Here is an 11,537-nt window from a genome sequence, read left to right on the forward strand (position 1 = left end):
CGGAGTCAGGGAAGAGAAGGTTAAGGTCCAGTGTGGGTAGGGGCAAGAGACAAAGGTGGCCCTGTCTCTTTGGGAAGGAATGGGAGGAGAGAGAGGGAAAAGCATTCATCTCCTGGGATTGCGCTTTGCCCTTGGCCCCAGGCACGTTCCTGAGCACTGAGTCATGGGAAGGGTGGAGAAGCAGGAAGGGGGTTTGGGGGATCTTGGGGGAGGTGGGAGGCCAGCCCCAGATGCAAACAAATCAAGAGCAAGGATGCCCTCTCCTGGCACTTTGAGGGATGGGCAAGCCAGGCCCCCACAGTGGGGGGTGGAGAGGGCGGAGGAACTCCTGGGACCGAATTGCAGTCTTTCCCTGGGAGTCCTGACCCTCCCTGGGAGTCCTGACCCTCCTTGGAGACACAGACTCCTCCTCAACTCACTCTCCCCTTGCTTCCTTAGCAATACCAAGAAGGAGGGCGACCTGATGGCCGCCCAGGCCCGGCTCAAGGACCTGGAGGCTCTGCTCAACTCCAAGGAGGCCGCCCTGAGCACTGCGCTCAGCGAGAAGCGCACGCTGGAAGGCGAACTCCATGACCTGCGGGGCCAGGTGACCAAGGTGAGGCCTCCCACCAGACCAGTGCAGGCCGCCCTAGTCACCCTTGCAGTCCATTTGGTCTCCTGGTACCTGTCTGTCCTGCCCCATGGACATGGCATCAGAGCCATTCCCCTGCGTGGGCACCAGTTCCCCCACCTGCCCTTATCGCATCCCCCTCTCTACTCTGGTGCATCTGGCATAGTGGATTTAAAATAGTCCACAGCCAGGCACCTAGCCAGTTCAGTCGGTAGAGTTTGGGGTCGTGAATTGGAGCCCCATGATGGGCGTAGAGGTTCCGTTAATAAATTAAATAGTCCACAGCCACTTCCACTGAACTTTACAAGGAAGTGTGCCTGGCCCCAGATCCCTCGTGGTTTGGCCGTCCCATAGGAGAGCTGTGGTCCCTCTGGAAGATAGAGCCTGAAGTTGGGAGTGGATGGTTAATCACACACGGGACACATGTTCTTAATGCTTGGCTGGAATACAGTTGTCTCTGCCTTCAAGGTACTTTGCTGTCCGTCCTGTCCTTTTGTCTCATGATCCAGGCTCGGGACAGACTCCAAGTGGGGCTGCTCCCACTTCAGCCTCATATGCTCCAAGCAGGGTCAGTTGCTAACTCCTATCATGGGCTCTGTCTTTCTCGAGCCCTGACCCCATATGGCATGGGACAGACCAGAGATCCCAGCAGGTTGGTGACAAAACCAGGTCTTCCCAGCTGTGCTGGCCAGCCAGGGCTTTCTGAGACCAAAGGCGAGGAAAGGTGCTCTGCTGCTCAAACTTCAGAGACCTTTCTGTGGCAGACCAGGGGACCTCTGTTAATAGTCCAGTGGGGGGATGCCAGGGTGGCTCAACAGTTGGGCACCTGCCTTCAGCTCAGGTCATGATCCCGGGATCCAGGATCAAGTCCCACATCAGGCTCCCTGTGAGGAGCCTGCTTCTCCCTATGCCTGTGTCTCTGCCTCTCTCTCTCTCTCAGTCTGTGTCTCTCATGAATAAATAAATAAATCTTTAAAAAAAAAAAAAGTCTAGCTGAGCCTTCCCATGCTGGCCCCTTCCATCTCACCACCCCTGGGCCCTGCCGGCTCTGGCAGTGCTGATCCTTCTGAGGACCCCGCAGGGCACAGGATACCTTCACACCTCTGGGCCTTGACACAGGCTCTTCTCCCCCCATCCCTAGGTACACTTTGGTTTCTCGCCTCATGTTCCTCTACTTGGAACACACCTCCTTCAGAGCACCTCCCTGTGTTGTGCCAGAGAGGGATGGTGCCACCTTTCTTTTCTTTTCTTTTCTTTTTTTTTTTTTTTAAGATTTATTTATTTATTCATTCAGAGAGAGCGAAGAGAGAGGCAGAGACATAGGCAGAGGGAGAAGCAGGCTCCATGCAGAGGGAGAAGCAGGCTCCAAGCCCGATGTGGGACTCTATCCTGGATCTCCAGGATCACACCCCGGGCTGCAGGTGGCGCTAAACCGCTGCGCCACCGGGGCTGCCCCACTTTTCTTTTCTGAACCCAGTACCTGCCCAGAGTGGTTTCCATGAGTGAGGAGACTCCGTGACCTCAGTGACAGCTGAGGCTCCTATTCCCCGGACCTGTTTGTTTGTTTCTTTCTTTCTTTCTTTTTTTTTTAATTTTTAAAAGATTGTATTTATTTACTCATGAGAGACACATAGAGATAGATAGAGATAGATAGAGATAGATAGAGATAGAGAGAGAGAGAGAGAGAGAGAGAGAGAGGCAGAGACACAAGGCAGAGGGAGAAGCAGGCTCCAGACAGGGAGCCCGACATGGGACTCCATCCCGGGTCTCCAGGATCGATCACACCCTGGGCCAAAGGTGGCGCTAAACCACTGAGCCACCCGGGCTGCCCTTTTTTTTTTTTTTTTTTAAGATTTTATTTATTCATTCATGAGAGACAGAGAAAGAGAGAAGCAGGCTCTATGCAAGGATCCCAATGTGGGACTCGATCCCGGGACTCCGGGATCATGCCCTGGGCTGAAGGCAGGCGCCAAACCACTCAGCCACCCAGGGATCCCCATCCAGACCTGTTTCTATGTGCATAAAGGGTTGTGCTAGAAACAGCTGCTCTCAGCTTCCTCGAAGCTCTGGTGTTCCATGGCCCTGCTCCTTGACCTCTGCCCCATTCCTCTCAGCTCGAGGCAGCCCTGGGTGAAGCCAAGAAGCAACTCCAGGATGAGATGCTGCGGCGGGTGGATGCTGAGAACAGGCTGCAGACCCTGAAGGAGGAGCTGGACTTCCAGAAGAACATCTACAGTGAGGTAGGGACTGTGCTCTTGAGGCCAGAGGTGTGGGGCTGGGTCTCAGCCAGGTGCAGGGCTCGCCTGCCCCGCTGCTGGGGTTAAGGGGGGTGATCCACTCAGCCGTAGGATGGGGCAGGGGGCTTGGCCACCCGGACCTCATCCTCCAAGGACTAGTCCTGACCTTGGCTCTGTCTCCACCCACCCCAGGAGCTGCGTGAGACCAAGCGCCGCCACGAGACCCGGCTGGTGGAGATTGACAATGGTAAGCAGCGTGAATTTGAAAGCCGGCTGGCGGATGCCCTGCAGGAGCTGCGGGCCCAGCATGAGGACCAGGTGGAGCAATATAAGAAGGAACTGGAGAAGACCTACTCTGCCAAGGTGCTTGGTGCCTCCCCTTGCCCCGACCCCCAGCAGCCCTGGCCCTGCCCACCCTGGGCGAGGGGTCCCCTCTCAGGCCCCAGCAGCCTTATCCCTGTGTTCTCCCCCAAAGCTGGATAACGCCAGGCAGTCAGCTGAGAGGAACAGCAACCTGGTGGGGGCCGCGCATGAGGAGCTCCAACAGTCCCGCATCCGCATCGACAGCCTCTCGGCCCAACTCAGCCAGCTGCAGAAGCAGGTGTGCCCCTCCCCACCCCTTCCCTCCTGAGCTAAGGGTGAGGCTGGATGTAGTGCAAGTCCCCAGGAGGGAGAGGAGGGGGAAGGTGAGAGGCCGACCATGTCCCAGAACCTTGGACTCGAGGAGGAGCCTAGGATTCAGTCAGGTAACCTGGCCGTTGTGCCAGGACCACTTCCTGTTTGACCTGCATGACATGCACTCCTCAGAACCTTGCTCTTCCCAGTTGAGAACGGAGGCCTTTCTTACCTTCTGCGTGGCTTGGTGTGAGTGCTGTTAAAGCACCTGTTCTGACCAGCTGTGCATTTGTGACCAGAGGAAGCAGGTTCCAGCCTCAGTATCAGAGATTTCAGTTAGATTCAGGGAAAGGCTTCCTGGCTGCCAGCCCCACCATGAGAGAGCCCCTGGCAGGCTCTGGCTTGGGCAAAAGAGCCTGGGGAGAGTGGTGAGAGGGACCCACCTTTGGCCCCTCCATCCTGGTCCCTGGGAGCTCACCTGAGCCTGGCTCCCTCACCCAGCTGGCAGCCAAGGAGGCAAAGCTGCGGGACCTGGAGGACTCACTAGCCCGTGAGCGTGACACCAGCCGGCGGCTGCTGGCCGATAAGGAAAGGGAGATGGCGGAGATGCGGGCGAGGATGCAGCAGCAGCTGGACGAGTACCAGGAGCTGCTGGACATCAAGTTGGCCCTGGATATGGAGATCCATGCCTACCGCAAGCTCCTGGAGGGCGAGGAGGAAAGGTGGGTCGGGGAGGAGCTGGGGCGGGGGTGCCAGCCAGCGCCGCCCCTGCCCATGGCCCATCTTGACGAGGCCCCTCTGTGTCCCCCTTGCCAGGCTGCGACTATCCCCCAGCCCCACCTCGCAGCGCAGCCGTGGCCGCGCCTCCTCCCACTCGTCGCAGACGCAGGGCACGGGCAGCATCACCAAGAAGCGCAAACTGGAGTCTTCCGAGAGTCGCAGCAGCAGCTTCTCCCAGCACGCTCGTACCAGCGGGCGCGTGGCTGTGGAGGAGGTGGATGAGGAGGGCAAGTTTGTGCGGCTGCGGAACAAGTCCAGTGAGGTAGGCGCCCCAGCTCCGGGAGGGAGAAAACCCGAAGGGAAAGGATGGCGTTTGGACAGAGGGTGTCCCTCCCAGTGGCAGACCAGGGCCAGTGTGTCCCTCCACACTCGGGTGACTCCACGTTTCCCCGCTGGCACTGAGACCGTAGCGAGCTGTCCAACCCCTCTGAGTGTCCACGTCCTCACTTGTGGGATGGATGTAAACAACAGTCCCTCGGTCCTTGGGTTGTGGGATATTGAGAGTGTTGAGTGTGCCCAGTAGCGCCTGAGTGTCCATAGACTGCGGTGTTATCCTTGATGGGGCCCTGCCCTAGCCCATGAGCGAGATTGGCCTGGGAACCTGAACAAACCTCCCCCACTGTCCCCTCCCTTCCTTGCTGGCAGGACCAGTCCATGGGCAATTGGCAGATCAAGCGCCAGAATGGAGATGACCCCTTGCTGACCTATCGCTTCCCACCAAAGTTCACCCTGAAGGCTGGGCAGGTGGTGACGGTGAGTGGCAGGAGTCCTCACATGGTACCCTGGGGTGGCCAGAGGTGAGGAGAAGGGATGGGTCCAAGCATGGGCATGCTGGACTGAGCAGCCTTCTCTAAACTGCCTCCCTAGATCTGGGCTGCAGGAGCTGGGGCCACCCATAGTCCCCCTACTGACTTGGTATGGAAGGCACAGAACACTTGGGGCTGCGGAAACAGCCTGCGCACGGCTCTCATCAACTCCACTGGGGAAGTGAGTATGCTGCAGGCTGGCCTCTGTCTGGACAGGGCTCCCCCTGTGGCCAAACTGGGAGCCAGCAGCACTGAACCCCAGGGAGCCAGTTCCAGGCCACTGTGTCCTGACTCCCTCTGCTGCAACCCCAGGCCCCAAGTGCTCCCCTCACTGGTCATCAAACCCAAAGATGCCTCCCCAATGGGGCATGAGGGGTGGAAGGTAGATAGCAGGGATTGGATCCTTAAAGGCAGGACCACACTCCTACCCGGGAGTCTGATGATGTCCCTCCTTTGCCCCAGTGCTACAGAGGGCAGACCACAGATGGTCAGTGTGAGTGGTGGTACTGCATACCCCTCCCCCAGCTTTCATCCCCTAACCCCTGGGTCTGGGCCCATGTCCCTGGCAGGAGGTGGCCATGCGCAAGCTGGTGCGCTCCGTGACCGTGGTCGAGGACGACGAGGATGAGGATGGAGATGACCTGCTCCATCACCACCATGTGAGTGGCAGCCGCCGCTGAGGCCGAGCCCACACTGGGGCACCCAGCCAGGCCTCCCCTTGCCAAAAATCTTTTCATTAAAGAATGTTTTGGAACTTCATGCGCTGCCCTGGCTTTTCTTCTGTCCTCCCTGTATCTTGAACAGGGAGCCCAGGTGTCTGGGTGCCCTAGGCTGGTAAGGATGGGAGTGGGAACTTCCTGATGCCACGGAGCACTCTCTTTGGAGCAGTGGACAGGGTCTGGATTTATCTCTTGGAGAGGGGACGGGAGGACAGATGTGGGGCGCCCAGCCCTGCCTCTCTCCCCCCAATTCCTGTCAGACGCATTTCCTTTCTCATCTCTTCCCCATTCCTGTTGCATGTGCTGTTCTCATTTCTCCTGTTCCTGCAAGAATGTACCCTTCCCACCTCCCGCGCCCCACTTATTTTGCATGCTTGCTGCTCTACAAGCTTGCTCACTCTCCTCTCCCTCTTCAGCTTCAAGGGTCTGGGACAGAGCCCAGCCACAGCTCCAGTCCCCTGTCCCCAAGTCTTCCTGACCCTCTGCCCTCCCAGGTCATCCCCTCCTCCCGGGGCTGGGGCCCTCCATCTGGGGCCTGGAGCACAGAACCCCGCTGTCCTGCCTGGTGGCGGTGCGAGCAGGAGTACGGAGCCGGGGCTGGGCCATCCCGCCTGAGCCTTGTCTTCCTTCTCAGGGCTCCCACTGCAGCAGCTCGGGGGACCCCGCCGAGTACAACCTGCGCTCGCGCACCGTGCTGTGCGGGACTTGCGGGCAGCCTGCAGACAAGGCTTCCGCCAGCAGCTCGGGAGCCCAGGTGGGCGGATCCATCTCCTCTGGCTCTTCCGCCTCCAGTGTCACAGTCACCCGCAGCTACCGCAGTGTGGGGGGCAGTGGGGGTGGCAGCTTCGGGGACAGCCTGGTCACCCGCTCCTACCTCCTGGGCAGCTCCAGCCCCCGAACCCAGGTGAGTTGTCCCTGTGCCTCTGCACCTGCAAGCAGAGGACCCCGGTCCTCGAGGCTTAGGATGAGGGAGCCCTGTGGGGGGGGGGGGGAGGCCTTCTCTCCCGCAACCCGGGGGAGTGGGAGCCGCCTCCCCTCAGCCCAAGGTCCTAGGCAGTCGCTTCTGCATCCTGCCCCTCCTGTCTGAGCCCCAGACTGGAGGGCAGGGGCGGGGCTGGGGGGCTGGGGAGGGCCAGGGGCCTAGCCCTGCTGTTCACATCTCTCCTCCCCCACTCCTATCTCTCTCTCAGAGCCCCCAGAACTGCAGCATCATGTGATCTGGGACCTGCCAGGCCGGGTGAGGGTGAAGGCTGCCTGCCTCCTCTCTGCCTCACGCCCACCCTGCCCACACCGGCCCAGCACCTCATGGGAGGGGCTTGAAGCCAAAGAAAATACCCCTTTGGTTTTTTTCTTCTATGTTTTGTTTTTTTTTCTAAGAGAAGTTATTTTCTACAGTGGTTTTATACTGAAGGAAAAACACAAGCAAAAAAAAAAAAAAAGCATCTATGTCAATCTCCCCTGCTTTTGGGAAACTCCACATCTGCCTTAAAACCAAAGAAGGCTTCCTCCAGAAGCCAAGGGAAAGGGATGCTCCTACAGAACCTAGTTTCTGCTTCTCTGCTGCTCCCGCCTGCCACCCCCACCCTGGGGACCCAGTGAACATGGTGCCTGAGAGGCAGCTCTGGAGTCCTCCCAGCCAGCCTCTGAGGGGGGCGTTGGGCCAGCCCCCACCCCCAACCCCCCCCCACCCCTGTTCTACTACACCTGGCTGAGGCTCCTCTGCCTGCCCCCCCCCCACCCCCCCCCCTGCCTTCAGCCCCCCGGGTGACTAGTCCTGCCAGGTACCAGCTATGCTTGCTTTTTCTGTATTTTATTTAGACAAGAGATGGGAATGAGGTGGGAGAGGGGGGAAGAGAGGTTCTTTGAGGCTGCCTCACCTGGAAGCTGGAAGCCTGGGCTCTGCTCAGTTACTGGAGGTCAAGGTCAAGTGGGTGTAGGGCAGAATGGAGAGGGAGGGTAGTAGACAGGGTGGGAGCCGGCTGTGGAAGAGGAAGGTGAGAAGAGGTAGAGGGTGTGTGTCCATGGTTTTGGCAAACACTAAAGTCCCTGGCCTCCCCATTTCCCATCTGCATCCCCTTTCTCCCCCCAGATCAATACACTAGTTGTTTCTATCCCTGGCTGCCTTGGTATCTGTCTTTGTCAATGGGCGTCACCGTGTGCCCTGAGGGCCAGACACATACACATACAACCCTCACATGCTCACCCTCATCTTCGTGCACACTGCTGCCTGGCCTCGCCCTTGCTCTGGGGGAGGTTAGCTGAAGCCCCCCACTGCCCGCGCACTTCAGACACATATCCAGGTTCTCTGGTGGCTGGTGCAGAGCAACTTGGGCATAAGCAGTGCCTGGTCCTGTGGAAGGCCCTTGGAGAGGTCGATTTCTTCATCCTGCCAGCACCCACCTGAGCCCTGACCACCTTCTCTCCATGGGGCCCTGCGGTCAGCTCTAACTCTGAGGCATAAGACAGGGATGGGAATGCGGCCTGAGGGCAGTGATGTGTCAGGACCCCAGCAAGTGAGCAGGAAGGACAGTGGAGGGGCTGGCCAGGATAGAAGGAAAGCAGCAGGACTTACCTGCAAGTGAGCAGTTGGTGTCCCTTGCTCGGGGGAAGGGAAACAAACGTGTGGTGACAGAGCAGGAGCCTGGTGGGGGGGGGGGGGGGAGTGTAGGTTGAGGAGGTGGTCAGAGGGGGACCTGAGCTCCGGCAAGCAGTCTGGCTCTGGCCCTTCGTGGATTGCACAGCATCTCCGCCCTCTTCCATTCCACCCTGGTAGTCTTGAGACGTCCTGTCTCCTTTGCCCCTGGGAGTGAGGGCCCTGAGCTAGCTGCCAGGCCCACGCGGTGGCAGGTGGCCAGGATCCCAGGGCTCTGGCTGCAACCCCCGCCCCTGTGACATCACGCTCCCCCTGAACAAAAGGTAGCGTTGCTCAAGTATAAGTGTATGCTCCCTGGGGAAGGAGAGTCAGCCGCAGTGAACAGTCGGTGAGAAAGCATGTCTGCGATGATGAAGACACCACTGTGAGGGAGGGGACAAGCCCTCCCAGGTCCCCTGGAAACCCTGGCCCCTGTGGGCTGCATCCCTGGGAGAAGGGATGCTGGGGGTAGGTGTGTGAGTTTGAGGAAGCCGCCCCTGCTCAGGTAGGCGGCTCCTGAGGAAGACCGCCCTTTTCACCAGGCGAAGGCTCCAGGGGCCGGCCTGTGCACTTCCCGAGCCGGGCACCTGAGGGCGCCAGAGAGCCGCCCGGGCGGGGACCCGGGGGCCTAGGCGGCTGCGCGGGATCTCCCGCAGCAGGTGCCTCCGCGCGCATACCTGTCACGGCGCAGCCGCAGCAGCGCAGCGCAGCCCCTCCCCCCCCCCGGAAAACCATAGACTTTATTTATTTTAAAGATTTGACTTAGTTGTCAAAAAGAACGTGAACAAGCAGTGGGTGCGGCAGAGGGGGAGAGAGAAGCAGACCCCGCTGAGCAGGGAGTCATATCCGGGCTGGGTCCCAGGACCCCGGGATCATAACTGGAGCCCAAGGCAGTCGCTCCACTGACTGAGCTACCCAGGCGCCCTCAAAGAGATTATTTTAAAAATGTTTTGTGTCAGATTGTAACACTCTGTTAAAACTGAAAATGGAGAAAAGTAGAAAGGGGGGGGAAGTCACCCCTTTTCAATCACCCAGAGGCAACCCACAGATGGATTTCTTTCTAGATGTTTTTCCTTGAACACATACTTTACATAGTTAGGGTCTCACTGTAGTTTAAATTTTGATTCTGCTTTTCACAGTTAACATGCATGGGCACTTTCCACTGTTATTTCTAAGTTTATAAACATTATCTTGGGCAGCCTGGGTGGCTCAGCGGTTTAGCACCGCCTTCAGCCCGGGGTCTGATCCTGGAGACCCGGCATCGGCATCGAGTCCCATGTCGGGCTCCCTGCATGGAGCCTGCTTCTCCCTCTGCCTGTGTCTCTACCCCCCTCCCCCCCGCCGTGTGTCTCTCATTAATAAATAAATAAAATCTTTTAAAAAATAAACATTATCTTTAAATAACATTCTTTTCCTGTTGGTTCATAAAAGCTATACTTGGACATTCCAGAGAAGGTAGGAAAGTGGAAAGGAAGCCACTTTCCTTATCTGCACTGCTGCAGGATGACCACCATCAACATTACGGGGAGACGCCTTCAAGTATTTTGTATAGTTTTGGATTTTCAAATATGTACGTGGGTTTACAATGTTCTGCAGCTTGCTACAAATAACACTTCCTGGAGCAGACATCTTTGCAGGCATTTCTGGGCCATGAAATAAATTTCAAGAACAGGACTAGCTGAGTCATAGGCGTGTACATTATACAGGCGGTTGATAACATTACCAAGCATCCTCCAGAGAAACTAGACTCTTCCCATTCTCACCTGCGGGCGAGTCGAGCTCACAGTTCCCCAAGCTCTTCCCGACACCAAAATTTCTGTCGATTTTAATCTTTGCCAACTTGATAGGAAAACAATTATATTTCATTGTTTCAATTTCCTTGAAAAGAAATTAAAATTGTTTTTTCATTTGTGTATAATGGCTATTTGCATTTCTTCTGGTATGAAAAATGTTTCTTTTGCTCATGTTTTTATTGGGAAGAATATTGGTTTTTATATTGGTTCTTAAGATTAGGGGAGAAAAAAAAGATTAGGGGAGAAAGCTCTCCCTCTCGACTTTATCTATAGCTATTAAGCCGAGTATTTTGCAAATATTTTATAAAGTATGTTTATTATATGAAAATACCTTAAAGATGGCTAAGCGTTGGGACGCTTGGGTGGCTCAGTGGTTGAGCATCTGCCTTCAGCTCAGGTTGTGATCCTCGGGTCCTGGGATCAAGTGCTGCATCAAGCATCTCGTGGGGAGCCTGCTTCTCCCTCTACCTATGTCTCTGCCTCTTTCTCTGTGTCTCTCATGAATAAATAAATTAAATCTTTAAAAAAAAAAGATGCCTAAGTGTATATATAACACCCCATTTCACCAATTGTCTCTGGATATTTAGATTTGTTCCCTTTTGTGATTATAAATAATCTGCAGAGAATGACTTTTCTTTGAGGATTTCAAGTAATTTCTTATGGTGGAGTTTTGGTGATGCCCCTGCTGACTAGTCTGACTTTATTTTTTTTACATATTTATTTATTTAAGAGAGAGAGAGCAGGAGCAGGGGGAGGGGTAGAGGGATAAGCAGACTCCACACCGAGTGTGGAGATCCCAGGGGCTGGATCCCAAAACCCAGAGATCAGGACCTGAGCTGAAGTCAGACGCTTAGCTGAGACACCCAGGCACCCCGCCATAAGACTTGAAATTCATGGCCACCCATCCCTGGCATTGCCACCACCACCATCCCTCCTCCTGTCCCTAGCCCCGAGATGCCTATGTAATGCCTTCTCTTGTCTCTTCAAATTCCCCTCCTTGTGCTCAGCCACTCACCTGTTTCCTTCTTCCTTCCAAAGGGATTGCTCTTGCTGAGGTCCCCACACCCTGCACATGGTTGATCCAGTGGTCTCTACTCAGTCCTTACTTTCCTTGATCTGGCTTTTCACAGATGATGACACTCTGGTCTCTCTCAGGCCACGTCACTGGGTCTTCCACTTCTCTCCCACCTCCGACGGACGGAGTGCCTGGGCACAACTTATCTCTGAATACACCGGGGCCCAGAGACACTTGGTCCAGGCCCCCTGCCTTAAACACTATCTGCATCGAAAGTGGATACTTTCTGCTCGTGGTTTTGCTTTGAACCCCAGACCTGCCACCTCTCCA

General features: G+C 56.3%; 1 protein-coding gene across 4 annotated transcripts in view; it reads left to right on the forward strand.

Annotated features, from left to right (window-relative positions):
* Window positions 1-7,878, forward strand: part of LMNA (lamin A/C) — a 39,333-nt gene extending 31,455 nt beyond the window's left edge. For all 4 annotated transcript variants that reach the window (XM_072732511.1, XM_072732514.1, XM_025997295.2 and 1 more), the window contains 11 exons: window positions 439-595; window positions 2,725-2,850; window positions 3,040-3,210; window positions 3,323-3,448; window positions 3,964-4,184; window positions 4,279-4,504; window positions 4,888-4,995; window positions 5,110-5,229; window positions 5,618-5,707; window positions 6,402-6,671; window positions 6,958-7,878. In XM_072732511.1, the coding sequence (XP_072588612.1) occupies window positions 439-595; window positions 2,725-2,850; window positions 3,040-3,210; window positions 3,323-3,448; window positions 3,964-4,184; window positions 4,279-4,504; window positions 4,888-4,995; window positions 5,110-5,229; window positions 5,618-5,707; window positions 6,402-6,671; window positions 6,958-6,984 (1,642 nt within the window). In that variant the 3' untranslated portion in view covers window positions 6,985-7,878. The remainder of the gene's footprint in view (window positions 1-438; window positions 596-2,724; window positions 2,851-3,039; window positions 3,211-3,322; window positions 3,449-3,963; window positions 4,185-4,278; window positions 4,505-4,887; window positions 4,996-5,109; window positions 5,230-5,617; window positions 5,708-6,401; window positions 6,672-6,957) is intronic.
* The last annotated feature ends 3,659 nt before the right edge of the window (window positions 7,879-11,537 follow it).

The sequence above is a fragment of the Vulpes vulpes genome, chromosome 13 (assembly GCF_048418805.1).
Source record: "Vulpes vulpes isolate BD-2025 chromosome 13, VulVul3, whole genome shotgun sequence".
In the NCBI taxonomy this organism is placed as follows: domain Eukaryota; kingdom Metazoa; phylum Chordata; class Mammalia; order Carnivora; family Canidae; genus Vulpes; species Vulpes vulpes.